This window comes from Falco peregrinus, chromosome 1 (assembly GCF_023634155.1).
Source record: "Falco peregrinus isolate bFalPer1 chromosome 1, bFalPer1.pri, whole genome shotgun sequence".
Taxonomy (NCBI): Eukaryota; Metazoa; Chordata; class Aves; order Falconiformes; family Falconidae; genus Falco; species Falco peregrinus.
The window spans coordinates 130,360,361-130,388,100 of record NC_073721.1 but is presented as its reverse complement, the minus strand read 5'-3'; the positions used below and the strand labels follow the sequence as shown (position 1 = coordinate 130,388,100).

General features: G+C 55.4%; 1 protein-coding gene across 3 annotated transcripts in view; it reads right to left on the bottom strand.

Annotated features, from left to right (window-relative positions):
- Positions 1–25,090, bottom strand: part of RBPMS2 (RNA binding protein, mRNA processing factor 2) — a 29,528-nt gene extending 4,438 nt beyond the window's left edge. For 2 of the 3 annotated variants that reach the window (XM_005232591.4, XM_013295378.3), the window contains exons 1-6: positions 24,746–25,089; positions 11,776–11,853; positions 11,040–11,078; positions 10,414–10,476; positions 8,663–8,813; positions 7,870–8,018 (exon numbers count right to left, since the gene is read on the bottom strand). In XM_005232591.4, coding sequence (XP_005232648.1) covers positions 7,870–8,018; positions 8,663–8,813; positions 10,414–10,476; positions 11,040–11,078; positions 11,776–11,853; positions 24,746–24,805 — 540 coding nt within the window. In that variant the 5' untranslated portion in view covers positions 24,806–25,089. Of the gene's footprint in view, positions 1–607; positions 5,067–7,869; positions 8,019–8,662; positions 8,814–10,413; positions 10,477–11,039; positions 11,079–11,775; positions 11,854–24,745 lie in introns of those variants that run through there. The other variant, XM_055819248.1, reaches the window with a different exon arrangement.
- Positions 25,091–27,740: the final 2,650 nt, after the last annotated feature.

Here is a 27,740-nt window from a genome sequence, read left to right as displayed (position 1 = left end):
CAGGAGGTGCTTGCTCAGCAGAGCCAACATCTCAGCAGCCAGCAGTCCTCTTCCCTGGCCAGTGTCTCCAGCTCCAGCAGTCCTCCCCTCAACAGCTGGAAGTAGTTTCCTCCTGCCCAGCAGCAACAGGAAACTCCCCCTGCATTCACAAGGCTGCAAGCACTTAACCCCCAGAGCTGCCTCCATCCCACGGGCTCAGCAGCTGTACATAAGCAGGCACAGCAGCTGCACATACAAGACAGCCACCCCCACCCCACTCCCGAGGCCCAACCCCTCCTGGGGGGCCTAAGCCAGCTTCTGCCCCACACTCACGCCCCACCCCAAGCCTAGCCAGAGCCTCCAGTTTCAACAGAAGTACTGCTTTTCTGCTCTGGCACCAATAAACCTCCACCTCTGGTGGACCACCACCTCTCCTCGCCTTCCTCCTGCAGATCTCCAATGCTCACACACACTACCCAGCCAGCAGCACAGCCCTGCAGCCAGAGGGGCTCACCCTGGAGGCTGGTAGGAGCTCATGCTAACGCAATGAGCCTGGCTACAAGCCAAGGCTCTGACATGCTGGCACAGCGAGTGAATGACCTGCCAGGTCTTTCAGCCCAGAGCAGGAACACCCCCTCGCTAGGAGGGATGTTTCTGAAACCATCCGAAAACAATGGAATAAACAGATCAGAGGCAGCAGCCAGCCAAGAGGACATGCTCTCCAGGACTGTGGCACCTGCCCAGGCAGTTTTCCCTTTGCATCCCTCAAAGGGCCTCAGGCACCTTGCTTTTCCCAGGGGGTAGAGAGGCTCTGCAAACAGGGGGCTCCCAGAGCCATCTGGAAGGGGCAGCCAGCACCACAAAAGACTGCACAGGGTTGTCTCAAGAGGATTACAACCCAGCAGGCCAAGCCAGAGCACTTCTCTGTATGGAGCAAATTTCTCTGAGGGCTTTCAGAAAATAAGTTATTTCAAAATACTATGTCTGTCAAGGGGGAAGCTGAGGAAGAGTGAATGGAGACATTCAACACCAGGCAAGGAAGGCAGAGGAAGGGAGGATTTTACTGGAAGTGACACAGTGGCTTCTGGAGCTGCATTAGCTCACAGTTGGAAAAGAGTCTGGCCACACCACTACAAACATCTCCTGCTCGCCTGCCCATAGGGATGAGACAGCACCAGCCAACTGCAGCCAGCCTTGTGCTGCTACATTCAACATCTGTCCCAGAAACAGCTGGAGAAGAGAAATTTGTGCCTCTACCTGCTACCTTCCAGAGGCCAGGTGAAACATCCAGAAGCAAAGAGCCTCTCCCTTGCTTCAGCACAAGGCTAGCACTCCCAAAAGTCACCAAAAAGTGACAAATGGGGCAAATAAACACCTCATCAGCACTTCACTGTCCTTGTCAAGTCCTCCATTGTCTCTCCCAGTTACCCTCAGAATTTAAATTCCCTGTCTTGCCCAAAACTATGCCTTCAGCAGGAAAAAGCGGGGGTCGGAAGGGAGGACTAAGCATGCAGACCCATCCTCAAGCCACCTTTAGCTTGGATGGCCTGCCTTTCCTTCTTAGTTAGTTCTAGGTCTGCCTATCTTTGCTCTGCCACCAGCCCCAGCATCTCATGGAGCTCAGAGCTATCCCTGCAGCTGGAACAGACCCAGCCACCTCCCCAGGTACCAGAAAGGCTCACTGTGCAGGCAGGGACAGAGCACTCCGTGGTGCTCCTGGGAGCTGGTAGGACCCCCACCAGTATGTCCAAGACCTGCATCTAATTATCAGCAGCTGACACACAGAGCAGCATCTTCAGCTGTGCTGCTGGGACAGCCTCACCCCAGCAAGCCAGGAGCACTCCAGTCACCATGTTCCCCAGGCTGCGGGTCACTGGGTGCAAGCCTTGGGCAGACTACATTGGTGGCTGGCAAGAGCTGCTCTGCTCCAGCTAGAAACACAGCTGATGGGAATGTGACCCAGGGCAGGCAGGGACAGCCTGCAAAGGTACACCTACAAGGCACTAATGTCATCCATTACAGCTCTCTGGACACACACTTCCAGCCTCAGCAGCAGGCACTTCACTCAAGTCATCTGCCTCCAGCGTCCTTCAGGGGGTTGGATTGAGGAGACAAGCATCCAAATGCTTGCATGCTGCCTAAGACCCCAGCAGCCCATCTCACCACCAAGAAAACCTTACTGCAGTCAAATCAAGCACAGACATCTCCCCAGGCAGCTATGGTGAGGGGGAGCTGGAGAATCAGCACATCTCACACCACATTGAGGAGCATGCAGAAGACAACAGGCACCAGTCCATCCTGTTGCTTAGAAGGAGTGTTTTAACAGGCACTGATCCAACGTCTTGTAACTCTGGGCCTTGAAAGCAGCCTACACTACAGCTCATGAAGACAGAGCCACCACACAGGCCACAGGAAACAAGCATCTCTCCCTTTCCCAGAGTGGAAGAGAGCTGTGCTGCTTCCCTTTGGGTTAAACTAGCCAGGGAAAGCCACTGCTGGCCGCAGGTCAGGAAGTCACTTCTGATGGCATCTCAGTCCAGTTCACTCACCAGGTGTGATTCAGCAAGAATGGCTGCCCAGCAGGTACCTGGAGGAACTAAGAGCATCTCCTGCCTGCTCTTCTCTGGCCAGGAGGAAACAGCTAGCTTGGGGAGAGCTTGTCAGGGCTGCTTGGCCAGCTAGGCCAGCACTGAAGTTTAGTAAGACCACATAACCATGAGGGTCTTTAAGAGCACTTCACACCTCTGGGAAGCATGGAGATTGCCCAGAAAAAAATATTTCTGGAAAGTCCTACATGACAACCCCAACAAACAGGCAACAGGTTATTAGGCACAGAAAATCTGCCACTGTCTCCAGCCTCCCATCCCAGGGAGGGTCTTTCAGAGTTCAGCTGCCACAACACGAAGTCCAGGAGATTTTGCAGATGGGACCACAGAGTCCAGAGGTTAGTGGTACACAAAGGCAGGATGCCCATTGTCCAGTAGATCCATCACAGTAGCCTTTGCTTGGTGCTCCAGGGCTCAGCCAGGCTGGTGGCACCCAGGTGGTCACACCCCCAGCAAACAGCAGAAGGCAATACTCTGGGAGAAGCACAACACCTAAGCCCACGCCAGCAGATATCCCCCATGCTCCAAGTTCTCCAAGGCCAGCACCCTAGATCGCAGCCATTGGGATCTGCCTCATGTCCACCCACAACAGCAGCCACTGCTTAGGAGATCCAGCTTGCTCTGAGCCAGCCCAGGCAGCAAACAAGAGGGAATTTTTATTTTTTTTTTTTGAACGCTGACCTTTCCTTCCATCAATGGGCTCTGCCTCAGCTCAGTGCTGGGAAGCCTCAGCTCTTGCTGAGCTCTTGCACCACCACCACTGCATAGCCATGATCCTGGACCGCTCCTTCCACTCACCTGGGCAGATCCCCACTTCAGAGACCCATCTCCATCATCTCCTCAAAGTCTCCAGACAGGGCTGCTGCCAGCAAAAGCAACACAGACCTCTGAGGGCACCTTGCGTAGTCCACCCCCTAAAAGGATTAGCACCTGTGAAACTTCACTCCATGACCTGCTCCCTGTCTTGGAAGCATCTACCACAGACAGGCTCCTGGGCTCTGGGTACCCAATGCACCAGCCTAGTCTCCTAGAAGCACCATAATGTAACCACCACCAGCCTCACCCTGTTCTCATGAACCAGTCCTGCATCCAGCCCCTGCTTCCCAGGTCCACCCCTGCCCATAGCAGAGCCCAGCCCCTGGGGGTGCTGCCACAGCTGGCACCTCTTTGCAGAAGAGCCCCAAGAGCATTGATAGCCCCTGGTGTGTCCTACTGCCCACTCAGAGCCTGACTTAGAGACAGCCCAAAAGAATTGCTTTCACATCAGAGACACAATGCATCCCAACTCCATTACACAAACAATAGATGAAACTGGTCACAAGGTCCAAGCAGAACAAGACCAGCTGTATCATTGTCTCCATGCTTGTGTCAAGCTCTCCCCATCTTCCCAGGGGATCAACTCTGCACATCTTTGCATCTCATTCTTCCAAGGTCAGAGGCAGACCTGGGCCCCCAGCTTTGATGACTTCTTTCCCCAACATCACTACCATGCAGCAGGGGGGCATATATAAAAAAAGTCTACCCAGAACCACTGCAAGAAGTGAGCCAGGACTCTGTTCCTTCAGTTAGAGCTAACCACAGCCTCCATCCTGCCAACCAGTCCCAGGCCAGGCCATCTTCCCTCTTCCAAAGCTCCCAGTTTCCTACGCCGCTCCCATCTCTCCCAGGCTGCCGATTCCCCTCATTATGGCTCAAGACCTGCATCCTGCCTGCGATTTCAGGTTGCAAAAGAGAAGCCAAGCTCCAGGTAGGAACTTGTTCCATTTCCAGTAACTGGAGAGGAAAGAGGTGAGATTAGACCCACAATTAAGGGCAGGGTCTGTCCCGGTATGCAATTCTGGAACAAAGTGACCGACAAGTGCTGTTGTCTAACGTGCCCACTAGAATTTAGTTGTGTGCTATCACTATCACGTCACTCACCGCCCCCACCATGTGCCAAGAGTGAGGTCAAGGTGTATTTCTGGTTGCCCTCAGAGGGTCATGGTTGGGGAGAAACCAGGTTTCTTTCACACCGAGTGGCAGGGTTGTCTCTGCCCCAGCTCAACCGGGCTGCTCCCCTCCCACTGGTGGGACATGGCTGAGCCTGGCTCAGCTGGGAGAAGTTGATGTAAGATGGTGCCATGCTGTGTGCGCCATGTCATGTGCTGCCAAGTTGGAGATGTGGGTTAGAAAGAAGGCCTGGTATCTCATTCCCCAGGCTCTGGTGGGTGGGTAGCGTGAGGCCCATGCACTGGGTTGCCAAGGAGATACGGGCTACAGAGATGGGCAGAAGCTTGCAAATCCCATGGTGCACCTTGGAGGAGAGATGGTTACCTTACCAGTCTTCCCAGACGTGGCTGCCATCATGCTTAACACTTCTAGGAATGGAGCTGTAGTACAGCCACTCCACTAGCTGCAATAAGGCATCACTAGGGTGTCCCATCTCCAGGGACAGCTCTGAGCTTCAGGGCTAGCCTGCGCTGGCATCATGGCTGGAGTTCACTAGGGACATCAAAGGAGGGATTTGAGAGAGGGTGGGAGGGAGGGAAGGCAGATGGGACAATCTTTCAGTCAGTGGAGTCCCCACAGGCAGAGGCTCTCAGCAGTGCAGGGTCAGGCCACAGTCACACCTGCAGCAGCCTGGTGCCTGCAGGAGCATCATGGTGGCTCAGCAGTGCCAGGAGCTGCAGCCATCAGTCTCATCTGCGAGCAGCTTACTGACAGCTCCCAGCGCATGAGCCAAGGCCAGGCCAGCCTCGTGCCATCTCCTGCCAGCCCTCTGGGCAGCTCTTCAGGAGGCCACATAGGTGCATTGCAGAGGACAGCCACCTCCTCTCCCGCTCGCTACCAGACTTGAACACCGAGCTGCAAGAGGATGAGCACTTCAGGTTTCAATCTTTTGCGACAAGCTCTCAGTTTAGCTACAGCCTCCAACTTCATGCCCGATTGCTACAGAGCTGCTACAGCTCTAGCCACCCCCATGAATGTCCTCCAGCCAACACCAATCTTGGGAGGAAGAACCACAGCTGTCCTGGAGAACAACCCACATATCCACCACCCCACCAGCAAGGCAAACCGGCCCCTACCAGTGAGGGCAGAGGGGTCAGCACACCAGGACTAAGGTTGCAGCTTTTGGCCCAGTTTGTGAGCAAAAGTCATCTCACTGACTCCACCCTGCCTTGGCTCCACGAGGGAGAGAGCTCCTGCCCAGAACCCAGCAGCTCAGAGCTGCTAGCCTGAGTAATGTTTAACCCCATAACACTTTATTGGTAACATATACTGTGCCAGAATGTCTCCCTGCGAGGTCATACCAGCTCAAGCACAATGCAGCAAAGAGTGGCTGTAACTGCTTGGCCAGCCCAGCTGCTCCTCAGCACAGAGCTGGGTCCAGCCGTGGCCGCAGCCTGGAGATGCTACGCTGGCTCCCTAAAGTTTAGGGGCACGTCACCACTTATGGACCTCCTTGGGTCGAGAGTCCTACCTATACTGGGAGCTCCCTGGCACCTCAGGGTCATTCTTCAGGCCAGAAGACCTCTTTGAAAGCTAGTAGCCAGCTAACTGGAGGGCAGGAGCCAAGACTGCAGAGAGAAGAAATCTGGCTGAAGGCTTCCTTGATACCCTCCACTTTAGGAGAGGGGAGTTTTTCTCCCTCACCACACACCCTTATGCCCAGGTCTCCATACAGTCACCGATGATCATCCCTGAAGGAACTGCACTAACAGCTTCACCTTCCTCAACCACCTCTGCCAGGCCACAGGTGTTTTCTCCTGGCCCTCCCTGACAGGGGAAGTTATCCACCATCCTACACACAAGGGGCAGGGAAAGGAAGACATCTGCTCTCCTGGGCTGCCCAGGAACAGAGCACACTCCTGTAGTTATGGGCACCATCAATAACTTTTAGAGAACACCAGCAAGCACAACCCTCCCAGTAAAGGGTCAGCCTGGCTCTGGAGACCCTGGGAAGAACAAGCCAGTGCCTAGTCCTGCCCTGGGCCCCACATACTTCTTGCCTACCCTGCAGGAGCTTCAGCCCAACACTAGCTCACCAGTAGAAGGGCAAAAGCATCAGAGGCCTGCAGGTGTGCAAGGGGCAGGACAGACAAACCTATGCAGGCCAGGAGCTTGCATCCCCTCCACTGCCTCCATATTGCATCTGGGAAACAAGCCTGGGCTGAAGCTGGGCAGTTACAGTCAAGACGCTTGCAGGAAGCAAGAGGAGGATGCCAAAGGGCCAGCTGAGCTGACCATCAGCAGAACAAGGTGAGGGGACACAGCTCTTCTCTCAATTTAAGCAGGGAAGAGCAAAGCTAAACACCCTGCTTGGCAGGGCTAAGCCCCAATGCTCTGAGCTCTAAGCCCAGAATCCCACCGCCCTAATCCCTCATGGCACTACTACAAGAGCAGAGACCAAAGCAGGCAGAGCACAGCTGGCTGTAACACCAAGCAGGGCAGAGACACTCCACATTCTCCTGGACAAGTGCTCCAAACCAAGCACCTTAACTTGGAATTAGGACACTACTTTTGTTTTGGCTTTCCCTCTGTATTTCCATGGTTTCAGGGACTTCATGCACAGCAGGGGTGTTGGTCTCAGTACATTAAAGTATTCCAGTCTCAGACCAGTACAGACATCCCTACACCTCCACCTGTCAGCAAGCATAGCCTGGGGCACCAGGCAGCTGGTTGCACCACCACCAGCATTTCCAGAGGCTCATACACAGAGTGACCCTCTCCAAGGTGGCTAACACCACTGTTCCCTCAGAGACTGTCACTGCAGCAAGGCTCTGATCACTCATCTCCTGCAGGACATCCTCCTCCAGCTTCTAAAGTATTTTAGTCTCTTGGCCCAAGGGGGTCCCAGCTGAGCCCCTCAGCTTCAGTACCAACTAAGCCTGTTGCCTTCACTGTGATTTCAAGGAGGACATTTCGTAGCTATTTTACTTGCTGGCAGGTAGCATTTCCTACCAGCAGTCCCACAACATGATTCTCTGGCCAGAGAGACCAGCAAAGCCAGCCAGAAACTGAGCCCTGACTTTCTCCCACCTGCCTGCTCTTGCAGAGAAGCAGGCTGGACCTGCAGGCTCAGAAGTCATTGTCCAGCTCTGACTGCTCTCAGCCACGTAGCCCTCTCCCCTGCAGTTTGCTCAGGGCTGGGGGCCCCCACGCACACACTTCAGCCAGGCTGAGGCTTTGCCCAGGAGCCAAGGTGCAGAGGCCAGGGTCAAACCAGCTGAGCAGAGACCCCAGGAGCAAGCACTGGGGCAGGAGAGAGAAGAGAGCCCAGTTCCTGGCATGCGGAGTGACTCACCTGAGCGTGAAGAGCAGCAGCCGCAGCAGCAGCTGCCGGGTATGTGAAGGCAGCATGGGGGATGGCAGGGGTTAGCTCCGTAGTGTACAGTGGGTAGGGAGCCCATGCTTCTGGGGATGCTGGAATAAGAGCCGCTCCAGTCAGGTCATCTAGAAGGGAGGAGACAAGGTGACAGCATCTCAGTAGCTGGCCCCAATGGCCCACTTCAGGGCCAGGCTCTGGCTTCCCAACCCCAAACTAAAGCTTTGCACTGCCATTTCAGTGAGGTATGAAGTTTAGCACCCTGCAGCATCTCTGCTGACAGCAGATCTTCTGGCCTCCCAGCCTTGCCAGGAGAGGCCAGGAACATGCTCCACCACTGCTCAGCACCCTGCACAGGCTTTGGGCAGGCTGACTCACACGTGCCACAGAGGGCTGGTGCTGCAGGACAGCAGGCCATGAGGCAGAGTTCTCAGCACCATGTTACAGCTGCCCAGCCAGCCTCAGCAGGGCTGCTCGCCCCACGACTCATACTCTCGGCTTCCCACCTAACAATGGTTTGAAGGACTTATTGTATCACTTGAACTACCAAAACCAACTCCGCTCTCCCAACACTTCCAGTGTTGGCCAGAAACCTTATCAGATGCCTGTTACTCTCCTGCAACCCTAACATGCTGGCCTTCCTGCACCAGGCATATTTCAGGCCAAAGCATACATGGGTATGGTTTCCTTCCCACCCTAGCAGCATTCCCAGGGTTGGACATCTCTCAGGTTGGGCCAGCCATGACCTCAAAGTCCCTCCCAGCATACTCACAGGGGTCCCGTGCAATGAAGTGTGCACCCAAGGCAGGGTGGATATTGGTGGGGTTTGGTGTGGCCATCAGCTTGCTCTTGGCCATCTTTGTGTTGGCTTTAGCAAACTCTAACCGCAAGGTCTGGGGGTTCTCTGGGTCAAAGCGGATGCCCTGTCACAGAAGAAAGCACAGGAATCTCTCAGAGGTGAGGTTTCCAGTTCAAGCACAGGATGTGTCTATTCATGGAGCAAAGCCCAACCAGGGAACCAAGGCCATCACCCTGCAGTCACATGCCCAGAATTTTGTCACCTCATGGCAACACGAGCTCCCACATGCTTGTATTTATGTTTAGCTGGCCTAGGACCACTGCTTCCAACATGAGGGACACTGTTCTGCTCCTTACATGCAGTTCACCAAGCAGCATAGCAGTGATGGCTACCAGCACTGGTCAGGAAATATCTGTCTGCTGGAGCTGGGATAACCCCATCAATATGAGGGCTCCTATATCTACTGCCAGCCTGGGCAGAGACCCTAGCACATGCCCCACTGCCCAGGGCAAGGTCTACAGCAGAGCAGAATCAGATCAGCATGTCTTGGTGCCTTGATCCCACTAACTTCTGCAGGCCCATGTGGGGTGGAGATAGTTTTGGGTATGCCTGCCACACTGACCATTCTCACATCTTTTTCTTGAGCTGGGGCAGTTTGGAAATGCTGTGAATGTGCTGAATAGCCTGTACCACACAGCTTTGGCCCTACTTCACAAACAGCAGCACAGGACTGCACCATCCTTCCCTTCTGAAGGACAGACCTCCTGGCTGCAGAGGTCCTGACAGGCCAGAGTCCAGGACAAGGACCTGCTCTGCTGAACTGCCATACACTTTTCTTCAGGGCATTTGATAAGCCAGGCTTTAACAAGGCTACTAGCACCAAGCAAGTCCTATGGCCACATGATGGGCCAGCTTTGCGGTGAGCCTGCTTCACTACCCACATACCCTGTGAGCTTGACCTAGAGCTTCAAAAAGCTCACGCTAACACAAGTAGTGCTCCACATGCCTTAGTAAAGAATTGCAGTGCGTCAGCCGGTACCCCCTGTGCCTCTGCATGCCTGGGAACCACCTATGCCCCCAACGCCTCTCTTCTCTGGGGAACCAGTCCCCCACAGACAAGATGACCTGCCTGCTTCAGGTACTCCAAGCCAAGCTCAAGTCAAGCAGTCAAGCCAAGATAAGCGCCCACCTGCAGACAGCAGGAGGAAAAGCTCCTTAAAGAGCAGCTCTGGCCACACATCACCACACAGAGGTAATCCATACTCATTTGAGCAAGGCAGTCGTGTGTCTCCATCTTCAGCTCCTCCCAGGGAGGAGAGGGAGCACTAAACAGATAAGAGATAGGATCCACAGCCTGGATCCTGTTGCCAGCAGCCAGCTGTTGAGTAAGGAGGTACATGCCAACCTGAGGAAAGAAGTAGCTGTTCTTTCCCATACCCTCAGAGGCCCTCAAGCAGTCTTCCAGCGGTCAGAAATTATACCTACACTAAGTGTGGGACAGTTTGCATCCATTTTCTTAGGCTGACGTCAGCCTTTAAACAGCTTTCCTACTTCCCTGGTGAGATGCTGCAGAAGCATTTAGCTTCCATACTCAAGGACACAGCTGAGACACCTTGATCCTTCCTGTGCGATGGACAAGCCAAGCACCACTCTAGCCCACTGCTCCAGGTCTAGCTACAGCAGGGCACATGGCCCCCAGCCCTCCCAGCACATCAGGTACTCACATTCAAGGCGTTCTTTGCTGCTTCAGCACCAGCCCGGCTGTCAAAGGTCACAAAGCCAACTGGCTAGAAGAAATAATGCTGATTTCAGTTTGGAAGCCTCTTCCAGCTCCTCAGACTACCCTGCCACCCCCTCTGCCCCAGACAGCTTACGGAAAGCAGAAGCAGAGGGCCTCAAACAGAGCTTGAAGGGTCTTGGGTCATCAGGCCAAGATTCCTGCTCTGTCTGCTCCCACCACAGCAAGACACTTTGGTATTCCTACATGTGGGGGACACTGCTCATCCTGGTAGTCCCCAGCAAGGGTACCTCTTGCCCACTAAGGGAACTACTGCCTTGATTAGGATGGCCTGGGGACAGTTTCTGGCAGCACAGTGTTTAAGATTGAAGCATCGGGTCTCACTGAGCCCATGTGGTCCTGGGCAGCAATAGAAGATACAGAGCCATTCAGCACATGCTGAGAGCTTGGGGCTGGCCAGGACAGTGGAGGTGAGCAGAACCCAGCTGTATACATGGCACTGAACACAGACAATACTTTACATAGCAAAATAGTATCTGTCCCTCCTCCCCTCCCAGCATGCCTGGTTTTCTAGCAAAAGCTGAAAATACCCAAGCTGGAAGAAGGAGATACCTGCTTTGAAGTTAGCTTGATCAGTGACCCTTCATAACCCTGCAGAAGGGAAGAAAGGCAAGTCAGTGTCAGGTTCCTGAAGGAGCCAAGCTACAAGAGAGACACAACATGACAGCTCTAGGAGCTCCTGTAGCACCAAACCCTTCAGAAGGCAGGGTCTGCAGCAGGAGTAGGTATGCTAACACTTTTCTTTCCCAACAAAGGAGGAGACAGATTACACTAAGGGCAGAGTGGCTACCTTAGCTAGTCCATTCTGGCCCTTTGGGAAGAAATCCCCTTTTCTAGCTCTTCACCAAGCTACCAAGATGAGGACCCTGCCTGGCTAGTGCCTAGAGAACAGAGAGCACCCTGTGCTAGGACAGTGCACACAAGAGAATCCCACTTTCCCCAAGGACAGCCTATGTGGCAATCCAGTGAAGGACGGACAGTTAGGGGATCAGGACACATCCATCCTCAGGGAAGGGCTGGCCCAGTTGGGCAGCAGGGCTGACCAAGCAGCCTTCACTGAACTCAGAGGCAGCACGATTTTAACAACAGGCGCCAGGGAAGGTTACCCAGCTGAGTACAAGCCAGGGGCTACCTACCATGCTGGTTTCATACCAGGTTCCCCAAGCTTTCACAGGAGGCCTACCTTCCTACTTCATCCTTGTTTCTGCTCTGACAGAGATCTTTGCTGCAAGGTTTGCCACACGACTGCATCTTTCCCACCAAAGACCATGTCTGAAGACCTTCTTACCTTGAACGGTCGGAAGAGTAGGTAGAGCTCTCTGGGCTTGATATCCACAGGAAGGCCACTGACAAACAGCGTACGTACCTAGGAGAGGGGTCAACGAGGTCTACTGAGAGGAGATGCTTAGTACCAAAGCAGGAGTACAGAGCACAGTTCGGAAGTTAGGTGCAATAAGAGTAGGACACCTTGCAGGCACTGACCCTTCCTACATTAAAGGAGCACTGCCCAGGATAACACAGCCAGACCTTTCCTCCCTGCCACAAAGGACTTAGACCTTTGTGAAAACTCAGTCTCTAGCAGAATAGTCTGGGTTGCTTAAGGCACAGACACCAGCCCTACAGCCTGACTGGACCTTGATGACTAAAACTTGAAAAGACTGCTAAAAGACCATACACTGCCAAAAATACCAAGTTTGACACATATCAAAGGTCCAGAGGAAACCAGTACAAACCCCAGTTGTCTGTCTAGCTTTTCCTACAGATAACACACTAGATCTCCTTTCTTTAGCCTATCCTGGCACTTCAGCCACTGATTCAAAGACAGCCTTCAATTTGAAAAAAATACCTCACACCTTTTGACTCCTGCAACAGCCCTAGATCATCATTGTTAGGATGATTTTTGGGTCCATCCTAGCTCCTTCACCCACACACATCAGACCATTCAGAAACTGCTCCCAAACAGCTCTTACAGTGTTAGTTCTGTTGTGCCCAGCCAAAAGCCAGCTGTGCTGCACCAAGGCCATGTAGGCTGCTCCTCTTCCCAAGCTACAGAAGTCATGTACCAAGTCCAAATTCACTCAGCATGTATAAGCAAAAATATGGTACCAGAGGAAGATTCCAATAGATGATCTGTTGAAATATCTCTAATAGTTCACGTGAAGTTGTGCTTACTAAGGCATAAACATTACAGCATATCAACTGAGCACCAAAGCAGGGAAGTTTCTCCTGTTTACAGGAGAAAGAACACACCTCCTTGAGCTCCTGTGGCCAAGACAGTCCTGCCAGGGCAGAGACATACCCTTCATATCAACTCAAGGGGCAGCTTAAGCCCTCCAGGACAGACAGTGATCATAGAGTCTTGGGATCCTCTGCTCTCTGTGCATGCTGAGACTAAGGGCTACCACCACCCCATGAATACCCCAGCAGGCTGCTATCACCCCCCTTGGTGTGCAGAGCCCTTCTCTAGCCTGGCATCTCTCAAAGCTGCTGCAGAATGTGACCACTGAGCATCCTTTCCTCCAACACTGGCATGCTTCCCATCTCTTCCCCAGTTCCTCTGCATGGACAGCCCTACCATACACCCCAGCTTTTTCTTTGCCCTGTCAAGGGAAGCAGGATGCTATCTGGACCACTCCAGAAACACTTCCCCTGCCCAGGCTCAGTCTCACAGTCCCCCCACCTGGCTCAGCCCCTTATCTGATGCATCACTCCAGGGCCACCTCATGCCCAGACAGAGCTGGCAATGGCACTCTCTCAGCTTCCTGGCTGCCTTTAAGACTTTGGCGCTTGCGCTTCAGCATGAGCTACATGGAGCGCCTGCAGTGCATTCCCAGAAGACACACGGCCATCTCTTGCAGGACTGTGCAGTGTGGTGGCACGTATCTGCCTCAGCCATGCGAGAGCACCATCCCTTTTCAATATTTCAGGATCTGAGTGTGCTCAGACCCCAGAATGGATGTTTCTTCCAAGCAGATAGAAATCTGCATCCCTGCAGAGTCTCTAAATGGTCCTGTGATGTGTTGCTAAGTAAGTCCTTACGACAGGCGTGACAGAATGGAAGATGCACAGTTGCTCAGGGAAGGGAAAGGCAACTACTCTGAGCCCTTAAAACAGCCAGAACAGAGCAACACAGGTGCTAGGAAAGCTCTTTGTCAGAGGTCGAGAGCTCCTAATGCCAGCCCCACAAGTGGCTGCCAAGGACAGGAGCAAGAGACCTTCTCTCACAAGCTAAAAGCTTCCCTTGGCCTCCAGGTCCTGTCTGTCACCATACACAGCATTGGAAAGGGGATCCCAGCCAACCCACAGCACCTGCCAAGGGCTGGCATCACCCCAAGGAAAGCCTAGGCAACTCCAAATACCACCAACTAACATCTTGCAACAAGGTTTCCCCAAGGACCTCAAGATGGACCGAGGAAGGTCTCTGCTCAGAAGAGCTTGTCAGAAGCAATGAAACCAAGTGATTGGTTTTCTGAGATCTCTGCAATTTAGCACATCCATAAGTGATCTAGAAAAAGGTAAGGGGAAAGCAAGACTAAGTCATTCAGGGAAGGGAGGGCAAGGCTGGTGAGAGACCAGAGCAATACATTCAAGGGGCAGAGTGAGATCACTTCTGAGATCAGGTGTGAACATGGGATCAGCAACAATCAGAAAGCAAAGGTGATCAGGAGTCCAGCCTCCTCCCTCTGCTCCTAGAAAGAGGAAACCACTGATTAGGGCAAGAGGGTCTGGATGAGCATCTTCCAGTGTATTAACTGAATTGGGACTCTCCAGTCACCCCTTTGCAGGCTAAGTCCTGCAGGCTTTTAAAGGCCACCAGGACCACCCAGGGCTAATGAATCCAGGCTTCCAGCCCTTGCACTCAACATGCCAAGACAGGGCAGGCTTCTGCTTAAGTACATTTGCCCTGCTTTAACTCCCTGCCACCAAATCCCAGATCCATGTAGCTATCCAGCCTCCCCACAAAGCAGCTGGAAAAGCCACAGGACAAAAAAGAAAAATGTGTACATCTCTCTACATCTATCTCCACCCTGGGCTAGATCAGGAACTGCCTGGACCAAACTGGATGTTCAGCAGGAGCTTGAAGATACAGCAGAAAGATCTCCAGGAATGCTCACTCTTAGCCTCTGCTACCAACCACTCAAAATGTGATACCAGGTGAGAGCAATTCCATCTCACCCAGGACAACTGGTCTTAACCAGACACACATGCACAGAGAGAAGCAGGGCAGTGGGGTAAGGAGCAGCTCTTGCCTAAGACAGCCCAGCAGGGTCACACAGCTGGAGGCCCTGCAGAAAATGCTTTCCCTTCCCCATCCCTGCCCCCTTTGGGGATGTCCCCAGTCCAAATACCTGGCAGAGATTGAGGATGTGGGGACAGGGTGCACCTCTCCAGGGGCTGCATGGCCACCCAGAGGGACAGGGTGCTTTGCGGAACAGGAGAAGGACAGCCAACCTAAATTTCCCCTGATACAGTGCAGCTCTGCTAATTGCTTTAACGATCAGCTGTGCACAGTTATGGGCTGCTTGGATGGAGGTTGGAGCAGGCTCAGCCCCACTGGCACCCAGGCTGGTGGCTCACTATGTCATCTTCCCCCAGGTAAGGTGGGATGGGCTCACCACTCATGGTGATGGGACACCACAACATCCCATCACTGTGTCCTACCTGGGCGAACCCCCCCAACCTTCCTCTCCCTGCAGGTTTTCCCCAAAAAGCTTGTGGCCTTCTCCACCTGGATTGACAGGACCCGCTGGGCACACAACACCTGGGCCATGGATGCCATCATCATCATCACCACCATGGCAGACATGTGCCAGGAGGGACAAGACCATCTAAGCCATCTCAGAAAGGAAGGATCCCAGCATAGCCTCCCACTCAGAAGGGAGAGAGGGAGGGACAAGGACAAACCCATTCAGTGTTCAATTTGTCATGGCTTTAAAGCAGTCCTTACACAGCTGTGTCTCCCAGAAGGGACACACACCTAGCAAGCATAGCCAGGTACTTAGCACCAAGGCTTTAAAGAAGCCAAACAGCAACACTGCCTGTTACTGCCTGTTCCTACCACAGCCCCAGCACTGCCAGGAGGTCAGCATGGATTTTACAGCATCCACATCTCCTGGCCACATCTGCTTTTAAATAAGAGCTCTTGAAAGGGAGTCCCAAGCAGAGCCAGACACTGCCCTGCAGCCCAGAAGGGTCAAGCTATGTCAGAAACATAGGTGCAAAGGCACAAGTACCCACCTCCAGCGAGGCCGCTCTGGTAGGTCTCCAGCACTGAGCTTTTGTTAACAGACAGCTCTGAATCCTCCCAGAAGCCAGCAAGGCTGACCCTCCCTCCTGCCTGATCAGCCCTATTGCTGCATTACCTACAGCCCTGCTTATGCTCAGCTGTGGCCGCTGTAGCCCCCCAAAATTGGCCAGGTCCCAGGGCCATGCTCACAGCACCCAACACACACAAGCCTTTACCACCAGCTATTAGGAAACACCTGAGGCCAGCTACAGCAGAAGCATGCCCCAGTGCTTCATCCACACCATGGCACCAGACATCCCCATCTCCAGGAAGTCACTCCCAGCTAAATGCCATTTTTTCCTGGAGGCAAGCCATCTCCCACTCATTCACACCAGTATGTCCACCGAGCCTTTTTCCTATGCCACCAGCAGAAGGGAGCCCCACAGCACACTGCTGACGACAGGGACAAGCTCTGCCACAGCACCTCAAGTGCAGTGCCCACTCCAGGCAGCCACCCTGAGGTCCCAGCAGCTCAGACACACAGGCTACAGCTCTTCCCATGGGAAAGCATCCCAGCTGGGGGCCCCCAGCACCCAGGCCGAGCCACAGGGGGATGCAGAGCCCAGCCCTGGCCACAGCCATGCAGCCAGGGCCATTTGACACGAGGCTGCTGGAATGCAGCAAGCTGCTCCGGGAGCCAGGACTTATAAGGCACAGCAGCAAGAGGCAGGGAAGCGAGCTTGAAAACAGGGCTGCAGGGAGGGAAGCGCTCAGCTCCCCAGCCAATGCTTCAAAATGAGAGCACACCCTCACCTGGGACTGGGGCTGCAGGGTCCCTGCCCCAGCAATGCAGGGCAGGGGAAAGCTGGGACAGGGAGATGGCTGGTCTGTGCTAGGGACAGCTTAGGCAGAAAGCAGGGCAGCCCCACCACCACCGAGTGTGCCTCCCAAGGGGAAGGGGCTGGCCAACAGGCTCCTTCACCACTCCATGCCTCAGTTTCCCTGACACCTGTGGGGCTCAAAAGCAGGGAGGCTGCAAGAGCTGGCTGCCTGCTTGCAATTCCAGCACTGGCAGAGCTCCGATGTCCTTGCAGCACCGGCAGGTAGGGTAGCACTGAACCCCAGTGCAGGATCAGACCAGAAGCTGCTCTATCCAGGAAGCCCCAAGCACCCACAGGGCACCCCCCACACACACGGGAAAGATGTTCCCCCATCCCCAGAGGGGAAAGAGGGTCTTGAACTTCCCCCAGCACTTGAAGCAAGGAGGGCTTCGGGCATTTCTCTCCAAAATCAGCCTTTTGCACAAAAGACACTCAAGGACCAACATCCTGCTTTCCAAAAAGGAGGAAGGCAAGCTGACCACAAGCAAACCTGAGTGTGAAAGTATTTTGTCCCCAAGGCTGGGGCATTTCACATGTGACACTGCTTATAGCTGGATCAGCCCCTCCCCAGCATTGCTCTTCCTTCATGTCAGGCAAAGGCACATCAATGGGGCTCAACCACCCCTGCGGTCAGGCTAGGAAGGCGTTCAAGCAGTGGGGGAAGCTGGGAGAGGCACCAGCCTCTGGCCGGCAGAGCAGGAAGCACATGGGAGCCGATAAGTCCAGGCACAATGGGACAGCACCCAAGAATAGTCCCCAGCCCCAGCAGAGGAAGCGCTGCTGGCATAGCCCTGCAGCGGAGACTCCCCCCGGCTCTCCACTACTGAGTTCCATCCCCTACACCTCTGCAGGATCTCATGGAAGGGATGGCACCCAAGGGAGCTTGGGCCACAGCAGAGTTTCAAAGCTGTTGAAACATTTAGGGATGCCAGCCACACAACTCCCAAGAGATTACTGTGCCAACAGGGCAGTTGCCCAGCTCAGGGATATGGCCAGTTGAGCATCCTCAGGATGCTATCACAGCCTTCCACCTAGCCAAGGGGTCTCCTGAGCTAGAAGAGACATGCACAAGTATTACAGCCAACATGCTGCTGAAGGACACTCACATCCATGCTTGCACTACCCAGCCCACTGCAGTAAGCCTCTGGCTCCAGAGGCCCAGCAGCACATCTGCTGGGTGTTCTGATGTTCAGGGACCTACAGACACATCTCACCATCAGCTAGAGCCACAGACCTTACCCACGGAGACAGCTATCGCACCAGGTAAGCCTGCTGCAGACCAGCTCCTCCTGCCCATGCCCAGGCATTTGTTATCCTGGCAGGAGGCACAGAGGTAAGAAGCATTCCTGCCAGCCTCTGCCCTGAGAAGACATTGGCCTGGATGCAGGACTCTCACAAGGTACAGTCTCATCTCAGGTAGAGTAAATCTCTCTGCTTCACCTCACTGCAAGGCAATTCCTGGGCGCTTTTCAGTCCTCTGCCTCCTCTGTCCACAGAGCCAGGACACACCCAGAGAGGCACACTGATTATCCTCAAATCAACCCGATGCAGGGCAGCATGCTAACAGCCATGCCACAGCCCCGTGGAGCATGCCTCGCATCTCCATGGCCCAACAGCAAGCAAGTTGTCCACAAAACCCAAGTGATGGCAAGATGAAAGTTTGCAACAGCTCTCCACTGTTGACAGCGGTTATTGGAGTGTCACCCCAGTCACAGGGAGACCTTTGGGGACACCAATAGGATGACAAGTACCCACAGGACTATGTCACCATTGCATTAGTCCAGCTCTTGGCAAGACAGGGCCACTAGGCAGTGGGCAGGAGCTGTGCTACCCAAAGAGGGACCAGACATTCCGACCCTAGGCAGCATCATGCCCTGATCTCCCTCTGCACCACAGGGCACTCCCCCCACAGGACCACAGGTAGGTACCCAGCCCACACAATATAGAGGGCAAGGCAGAGAGAGGTAAGGCCACCAGCCCAGGAGAGCCTGGGGAGCAGCGCACAGTAAGAATGGATATGACACAGCCCAAGATTTATGACCAGCTTCTAGTGGGGACCGTGCCCCAGCTAGCTCCCCACTGGCATCCTACTGCAGGCAGGGAAACCACAGGAGGCAAGGTTTCCCTCCCTCCTCTGGTATCTCCCAGGAGCTGGGTGCCCTCTCCAAGTCTGTAGCTTGCTCTGCACTTCAAGCCACTGCTATAGGTGACCCCAGAGAGTCACATGTGCAGACAGACACCGGCCTCCTGCCCTCGAAAGCAGGTAGGAGGGACACACATCCCCAGGCCAGCAGCTTCTGACACACAGCCACGTACTGAGACCCGACCCTGCACTAATGCAAGAACCCACCCCGCATCCCTTGCGGCACAGGAGGCAATGCACCCCCCAGAGCAGGAGGTACAATGTTTCCATAGCCTCTTCTGGGCTACACAGCAGGGCTGGAGGTCCTCCACATAGGTAAGACTGCCCTACTAGGTCCTTGGGTTTCCAGCAACCACAGTCTGCGGCCAGGTAGGTTTGGGCTCAGTGATCAAGGAGAGAAATTTGCAAGGTCAGCACACACAGTCCCATGCAACTGTCCTCCAGAGAAACCCACTGCAGCAGCCACTGGGCTGGCTGGAGGCAGGATCTCATAGCTATGCTCTGCCATCCCGCCCTACCACTGGATAACAATTGTCCAGCTGGGCTTGAGACTGTTCCTTCCCATAGGGCACACAGCCACAGGTCAACATCTTGTCCCTGTCCACAGATCTAGGTGCAGGAGATAATGTTCACCAGACAGATGTACAGAGCAAGTGTCAGCACTATCCCTCTTCTCATCTCCAAGCAAGAGCCAGCAGGTGAGCCCTGGGGCCAAAGAAAGCCTCACCACCCCCAACACATCAAGGAGAGCCTAGACCTTGTGTAAGCTTCTAGCTCCACATTCACCTGCTGTCCAGCCATCATCCAAAGCGTCTCAACGGCCCTCTTTGTTGGGGCTGAGCTGAGGAGGACAGCAGGCTCTGGGACAGGCAGCCTCTCAACCACACCATGACCCTACAGTGCAGCGGTCAGTGTCCTCACCAAGCCAGCAGCATCCACTGCTACTGCAGCAATGGCAGGGTCTCCTGGCAGACATCTCCTCACAGTGCTGGTACCACTGCCTGACCCAGCATCCCTCCTCAGACACTGGGCTGGCTCAGAACCACAGCTACGCAGACAACCTCAGTATGGCCCAGGTTCAGCAGCTCCAGTGCTGGAGCTGCATTCCACTGCCCTGCTCCCTCACCAGGTCCAGCTCTGCAGCTCCAGGCATGCGGGAGGAATTCAGTTTCAGCCATCCCACGTGGCACACAGGTCTTTTAAAGCACAAATTAATTCTTCCACTTACAGCCTCTACCACATGAGCCATCCTCGTGTAATGGTGGCTGCTGCTGCAGAAGGTACTTCCCCACTCCAGGGGTGGCCTGTGATGTACAGACATCCCCAAGAACACACTTCTGAGATTGCTGGTCTCCAGCCCCAGGGAGGCTACTGGCTCTCAGTTAGCACCTGGTACTCCTGAAGGGAAAGTGCTGAGCAGGGTAGGCGAGGTGCTGACCACCTCACTTCCACACTCACACCCTGGTGAGGCTTCAAGCAGAAGCTTTTACTTCAGGCACTCTGAGGTCCAGGACAGGCAGAAGCATTGCTCTGTGATCCAAGTAGCAAAGTCTTCATGACTTCACATGGCAAAGACCAGCAGGCCCAAAGGTTCTTTTGGCTCCAAAAGCCTTCCATACCAGTTTGAGTCACACCTGACTTCCCACAGCACCAGTTCCCCTAGTAGAAGCACAAGGAAGGACAACAAAGCCTGAACCACTCTTAGTCACCTTCCAGACCTCTCCAAGGGCATCCTTCCTACTTTGGTGAGGGGAAAGCAGAGACACTTGCTAGCAAGGGAGCCTTTGGGTTTGGTCCTTCATAACAACTTCTGCAGGCACCACCAGAAACCCCTTCATTTTTGAGGGAAAGCTCTGCTCAGCAACTCCTCAGATCAGCCAGGGAGGAAGACTAATTTCTGAAGCTGGGTCTCATTTACTAGACCAGCTACAAAGCCAGGTAGCAAGAGGAAGAACAGTTACTCCGTCACGGGGACTAGTTGGGATACTGATGCTCAAAGCAACTTAGACTCATGTCTAAAACTTAGATTTGAAAGAGAAAGACAGGAGAAGGAAGCTCCTTTACCAGGTACTTACAAAGGCACAAGGATGTGAAGAGATAAGAGGGAGATTCCCATGTCTCTCCCCCAGTAACAGCAACTCATCAACAGACCAAGAAGAGGTCTGGGAACACACTGGTTCCCAGAACCTCTGTGTTCACGGTGACTTCAGGGTATTCGCTCAGCCAACAATCTGTCACTAACAAAGCTGAATCTAACATTAAGGGGACTTTCATGATGCATGAAAACAGCTCTCAAGCACCATCATGCTTCAGCCAGACCACATACAAAAGGATTAGTAAGTGGTGACCATACCTACTACACCCTCAAGTTCTTTGTAGCAAAGAGCAGCATCATAGTCATTTGACTTCAGAAATTATATTAACCTTATTCGTTTCAAGTCAGAGAGCTAGAATCCATGCATGCAAGAGCTATCTAGGTCCACTCAAGCAGAGATTACAGAAATCAAGAGATGCCTGGCACCAGTCCATGAAGTGCTACAGACATCCAGCACGTAACACAGGCTGCTCACCAGTGGCATTCCTGGGTGGTTCTGGCAGCCTCAGCTTGCAACAGCTAAGCAAGGCCAGGGATGAACTACTTGCTGCTGAGGAGGAGGTCTGGAAGCCGAGAACCTTCTGCCTCCCCTAGTGTCATTGTCTCGCTGTAATGGGCAACACCTGCAGCCTTGCCATGGCTCAGCACAGAAGATGATCCTCTCCTAGCAGAGCTGAGCCAGGTAGTTTCTCCTGGACCTCATCTGGGCTCTGCCCACCCAGCACAACCTCACATTTAATGCTCTCCATGTTCAGCAGTCCACAATGTCCAAGCTCTACCACAGCAGCGGCAGACACCATCACGGAGCTGCAAGCAGGCTCTCGAGACTGACCAAGAGGACACAGGGGATAACCGCTGACTTCAGCCACCTGCTTTAGGCATCAGACAGCCAGCTCCAGAACCACCCCACTGCCCACAGACCTACAGCTTCCCAGTGACCTTCTGGGAGAGCAAGGATGAACATGCAGTGTAGAAGCAACACTTCTGCATCAGTCACCCAAGACAGCAAGGCAAACCCTGGGGCTCCTTATTGCAACACGGCCACAAGCACACCCACACTACCCACGGCAAGCCCCCAAGCTGGTCCGGCTGCTGGAGCAAGCTGCCTGTGGCAGGGGCGTGCATCACCTCAGCAGCTGCCCCAGGCAGGGGCATGCACCACCTCAGCAGCCGCCCCAGGCAGGGGCATGCACCACCTCAGCAGCCGCCCCAGGCAGGGGCATGCACCACCTCAGCAGCCGCCTGTCTCACACGGCCCCTCGGCAGCACTGGGACGCACACCATCACGTCACGCAGATCGGCGGCTGCCTGCAAAACTAAACAGAAGATAGCTGCAAGTGGGGAGGGACCAAGTTTGGGGAGGTGTCTGGTGAGGAACAGCAGGGACTGACATTAGGCCCTGTTTGTTTAACATTCCCGTTAACGGCCTCGAGAGGAGCAAGAGGCATTCCTGTCCTCCGCATGTCACCGGGCAGGAAGTGGCTGCGAGATCCAGGGGCTCACAGATAAGATAAAGGGAAAAGCTGAATTTGGGAGCTTCATCCCACCATTCTGGGGCACACAGCACCCTTCTGCAAACACTTGGGGGGGCAGCAAAGGAGACTCCCAGCAGAGGTGGGAGGGGGGGGAGCAGGAACGGAGGAGTGTCTGCAGCACCAGGATCTGGCAGCATTATCCACACAGTGTGGAAAAATATTCCAGCACACCCTCCTGCATACGCTGGGACTGACTGATTCCACTTTGCACTAAACATATTTATTACATATCAAGGGGAGCTCTGGGCAAGAATTTGGGTGGGATGAGGGATTAAGCCCCACAGATCATGCTGGGACCCTGAACACAAGGTCACTCCTTGTGTCACCATTAGCTTCATCTGCTGTGAGGAACAGCTTCTGGTCAGCCAGGAAGACATAAGGAAAGACAAGCGTTCAGAGGGCTCCTATAGGCTGAGAGCGGCCACCACAGAGCCCAACCAGTAGCTCATCACCCACAGAGTTATTTGTAATGCACCCTGGCAGAGGGGGCTTTCCAACAGCAGCCCCACCAGGGACAGGGACACCATCCCCCAGTCCCAGCCCACCACCTCCCAGGCATCCTCAGCCACCTCCAGGGTAATCAGTCCTTTGCTGCACCACCAGGTGCAGGGTGACAAATGCACCCAGAGAGGCTTCAGACCTTCTGGCAGGGTGGACTGGACTGTGCCCCTCCACACACACACTCAGAAGTGGCACGATGGAGAGCAGGGGCCACTTCTGCTCAACCCCTTCCCCATCCCCCAGGGATGCAATCTTTAATTCCATTTTTCAGCCACCAAGCATCATCACTCCAGGGCAGCCCAGCCTCCCCAAAGGGCTAGGATTTCCAGGCTCCCAAAATGCAATAGCTTCCAGCACCCACTTCACCAAACCACCACCTGGCCGTAGGGAATGAGCTGGCTCTGCCCCAGCACCAAGACCTCACCCAGCCACCACCCATGAGGCACCAGCCCAGCCAGAGCAACGCCACTGGGATGCACCAAGCAGCATCAACCTCAGGAAGCTTTGCAGGCCAGTGAATAATTGGATCAAGGAGACTCATTGAGTCTTCTGCACATGCGTGCACAGCCCACGAAACCCCCTGGTACCGAGCCTCCCCGCACCAGAGAGGCTTCCCAGGGCCCCAGGTGTTCTGTCTCTCTACCCACCCACACCAGTGCCACCCATGTCACCAGCAGCATCACATGCACATCCCGTCACATCGCCCAAGCCCTGCTCCATGCAGGGGAGAGAAACACTACAGACAGCGCCTGCCAATCCATTCCACCCCATTACCCGGGTCCCCCCATGCCAGGGTTGAAGACCAGCAGGTGTGACAGCCCCAAGACAGCTGGTGCATGGGGACCCTCCAGCTCCGGTGGGTGGTGGAGCAAGCCAGGCGCCATGTTGCGGCGGCACGAGTGCACGGCGCACTGGAGGAGAGCAAGGGGAGGGGACAGAGCATATCCCCGGTCCCGAGGGCCAGGCGCGGAGGACTGCAGCAAAATGCTACTGAGGCCAGGCGTTTTCCAGTGCCCTCTCCAAGATGGAGAGCAGCCTGCAGCCCACCGCACCAATGCCTGCTCAAGGGGTGCAACAAGAGAGGCACTGCACCAGCAGCAATGCTAGCTCCCAGTCAGCAGCTCCAACAGATGGAGAGCAAATATGCAGGGTTGGAAGCTCAGCTTCTGCACGTGGCTACGGACAAGCAACCCTTGCAGCCCTTCCAGCACAGGGTCCAGCAGCACCCAGGCTCTGGCTTGCAACGGCCATCCAGACGAAGGGGGCTGCTGGCAGGGTGGCTCGCAGCCCTCCAGCCCCAGCCAGGCTGCCAGCACATGGGGAACCGGGGCAAGGTCTCCACCACCGCGGTCCAAGCACATCCCCAGCAGCCCACACGGGCAGAGCGCTGCCTGGAGGCAGGAGCCTGGTGCCCTCCAGCCCCAGGGGCCTGGGGAGGCACACCGTGCCCCCGGGCACTGGCTAGGCAGAAGGGAGCGGGGACCTGCCAGTCCCCTGCCCTGCAGGGACCCTGGGCTGACGTCGGGGCCCCCCAGTCGGGGCTCGCCCTGCCTGACCCCCAGCCCCTACCCACTCTCCGGGACGGCCCGGCCCCGACACCTCCGTACCCCGGCTGCCAGGGCCCGGTCCCAGCTCCCCAGCACCTCGCCTCCGGTTCCCTGACGACCCCGGGGATCCAGCTCCGGGTCCTCGGCTCCCCGACCACGGCGCTGCTCTCCGGCCCCGGTGCTGCATCCCCGACGCCCCATCCCCGGTTCCCCACCGCCCCGGTACCGCATCCCGAGCTCCCCGCGGCCCCATCCCCGATTTCCCACCGCCGCGCTCCATCCCCAGTTCCCCGAAGCCCCGGTACCCCAACCGCGTCCCTGGCGCCTACCTCCTCCTCGACGTTGCCGCTGCCGTTGGTGTGCTCGGTGTCCTTGTTGAGGTTGCTCATGGTGGGGTGGGGTGGTGGGGTGCCGGGGCAGAGGGGCAGGAGTGGTACCGGCTGCTCTGGAGCTCCGCGGGGCCGGTGCGGGGGCGGTGCGGGGCGGTGCTGCCCTCCCGGCTCACATGCGGCGTCCCGGGACCGCGCCGCTGTTAATGGCCGGGCCGGGCCGGGCGGAGCGGGGCCGAGCGGAGCGCAACGAGCCGCAGCTGCGGGGCCGACGCGCCCCAGCCCCCCGCCGCCGCTCCGGTGCCGCCGCCGCCGCCGCGCACCGAGCAGCGGGGCCGGGACCCGCCCGCCGCCGCCCCGCCCGCCCGGGGCCGCCCCCGGGCCGCCCGCCGCCAATCCCGGCCTGGCCCGCCTCCCCGGGGGGTGCGGGGCTTTTTTTTTTTTTTGTTGGGCTCGAGTTATTTTAATTATTTTACCCCCCTCCTTTCCACGAAAAACTTTCTCAACTTTGATGAACTTTCGGGCTTTGACTTTCTTAAAGGGCCCGCCGGTCTCTCCGCCGCGGCGGCACGGGGCTGCCCCCCCGGGTGTCCCCGGGGCAGGGGGATGTGGCCGAGCCCCGCGGGGGTCCGCGTGGGGGACCGCAGCCCCACGGCCCTGGGCCGGCAACCCCGTAACCGCCTGATGGGGAACAGCGGCCCCGGGGGCTCAGGACAGCGGCCCCGCATCCCCCGGGACAGCGGCCTCAGGGGCTCAGGACAGCGGCCCCCCCGGCCCCAGTGACAGCCGGGAGGTGCCAGGGGCACAGCCCTGCTTGTCGGGCCTGGGAGGAGGCACAGGGCTGGGCACGTCCATCTGTCCATCTTCTGCCTGCGCTGCTGCCGAACCGGCCTCATCCCAACGAGGCAGGCGGGGAGGCTGGCACGGGCTGGGGCCAGGCCCTGGCAGGGCTCCCGGCCCTGCTGCGGGCCCCCCACCGTGCCCGGGGAGCAGCCTGACCCCTTCCCATCTCCGCTACGACAGTTGGAGAGGGCGAAGAGGGTCCCGCCTTCTTCCAGGCCTTCATGCAAAAGGGCAGCCTGCAGCTGGGGACATAACGGGAGCAGAAAATGGGGCATGTGGCTCAATCCTGCATGTCGCGCCCCACAGCTCGGTCCCTGTGCGAGACAAACCCCAAGGGTTCGGGGTTAACCTGCCAAGTAGGAGATGTTCAGGGGATCACATTAAGCCACTTAGCTTCACCAGCGTTGCTAGTACCCAGTCCTCACTGCTTTCTCAGCACCAAGGCTGGGTGAAAGTGAGAGGAAACATCAGCCCTACCCGGCCCCGGCAGTCCTATAGCCCCCCCACACTGCAAAAGCAACATGTGCTCCCCATCCTTGGCTTGCCAGGGTTAGCCCTGGCTGGAGATACTCTAATGCACCCACGGCCTGTGCCAACTGCACTGAAAGTCACTTCAAAATATTCAGTCCATGACTGGCTCCAAGTGACAACTTGCCTCCAGCAGTAGCTCAGGGATAACGTTTTGCTCATGTGCGTGTTGTGAAGAAGTGTGAGCCTGGCTGGGGGCAATCACAGCTGATTTCTCTGCTGACACCTGGGTTTACTGCCCTGTTCAAGCCCCAGCCCCTGACTGGCTTTGCCACCTGGTTATGCAGAGGCTCCCCATGAAACTTTAACCCTAAACTCAGCTGCCCCCATGCACAAGCATCATCCAGCACAACCCAAGGAACTCCAGCACCCTTGGTGCAAGCAGTACTATCACAGAGGTGAGTCCCACTGTCAAGCAAGTGCCTGTAGGGCCATGTGGTTTCATCGCAGGAGGTGTGTTGGAGGGGAATAAATGTCCTCCTGGGCCCATCGGCTTTGTATTTCCTTGCTTTCTAGGTTAGGGCTTTTAGCAGCAACAGCCGTTAGCAGGCGGCACCATGGATTTGTGTGTTGATTCTCATACAGACCGTGGCAAAGCAACTATTTTTTTGGTAAGGCTGTGTAATGAGCAGCTAAGCCACAGAGCCTGATCCCTGCCACATCCTGCAAGAGGGGAGGAAAACCCCCACTTTTTAAGTAAAAAAAAACCACAACAATTTACTTATTTACAATGTTGTCCTACAGGGTGGGTTTTGGCGAGACTTTTCACATAAAGAATACACCCAGCCTGCCAAAGCACAGGGGGAGCCCCCCCTTCCACCCACGGAGCTGGGCACAGACAGATCCTCAGCAGAGCAAGAGCTTTCTCCCATCCTCAGTGATGCTGCACTTCACCATAACTTTGTTCCCAGTGTAAAGCTGTGCAAGAATAGCACTGCCTGCCACGCCAAAAAGCCTTGAAGCACGCCTGCCCTGACAAAGACCAGGAATATTTACTTCCTGTGCTAATTAAGCAAAACCCAGCATAACCTCACAGAGGTTTCTCAGTGTTCAGGGGTTGTTTTTTTTATTTTCTACAGAATTTGAGTCAGGAGACACAGAGCCTGTGGCAAGTGGAGGAGGACACAAAAGGGTGGAAGTCAGAAGCAGTAGCACGTTTTCTTCAGACCCCCAAGGAAGCTGTGCTGCGCACACACACGGAGGAAACACACCGTCTCTTCCACAGCAGGAAAAATACCCACCACAAATGGAAGAGCCATTGCATCCATCACGCTGGGGCAGCAACGGCAGGTTTACCACGTCATTGCCAGACTGATGGCCTATAACCTGTGGTTTATCCTGTAGGCAAGTTCATCATGTTGCTGTTCGGCAAGAGAGAAGCATCTTGCTTGCACAACCACCCCTCAGAGCTGTATCTGGTGGCAGCATCCCTAGGTCCCAGCATCTTGTGGCTCATAAGTCCCTTTGATGTCCCGATAAACATCACACCCAACAGCCTCTCCACCCACCCCCAAAGCACTGGAGTGAAGCAGCACATGCAGCCCTTGATGGCCCAGCCAACTGTACAGTGAGGAGATGCTTCCTGTCCCCAGGAGCTTAGAAGGGTGGACAAAAGGTGGGACAA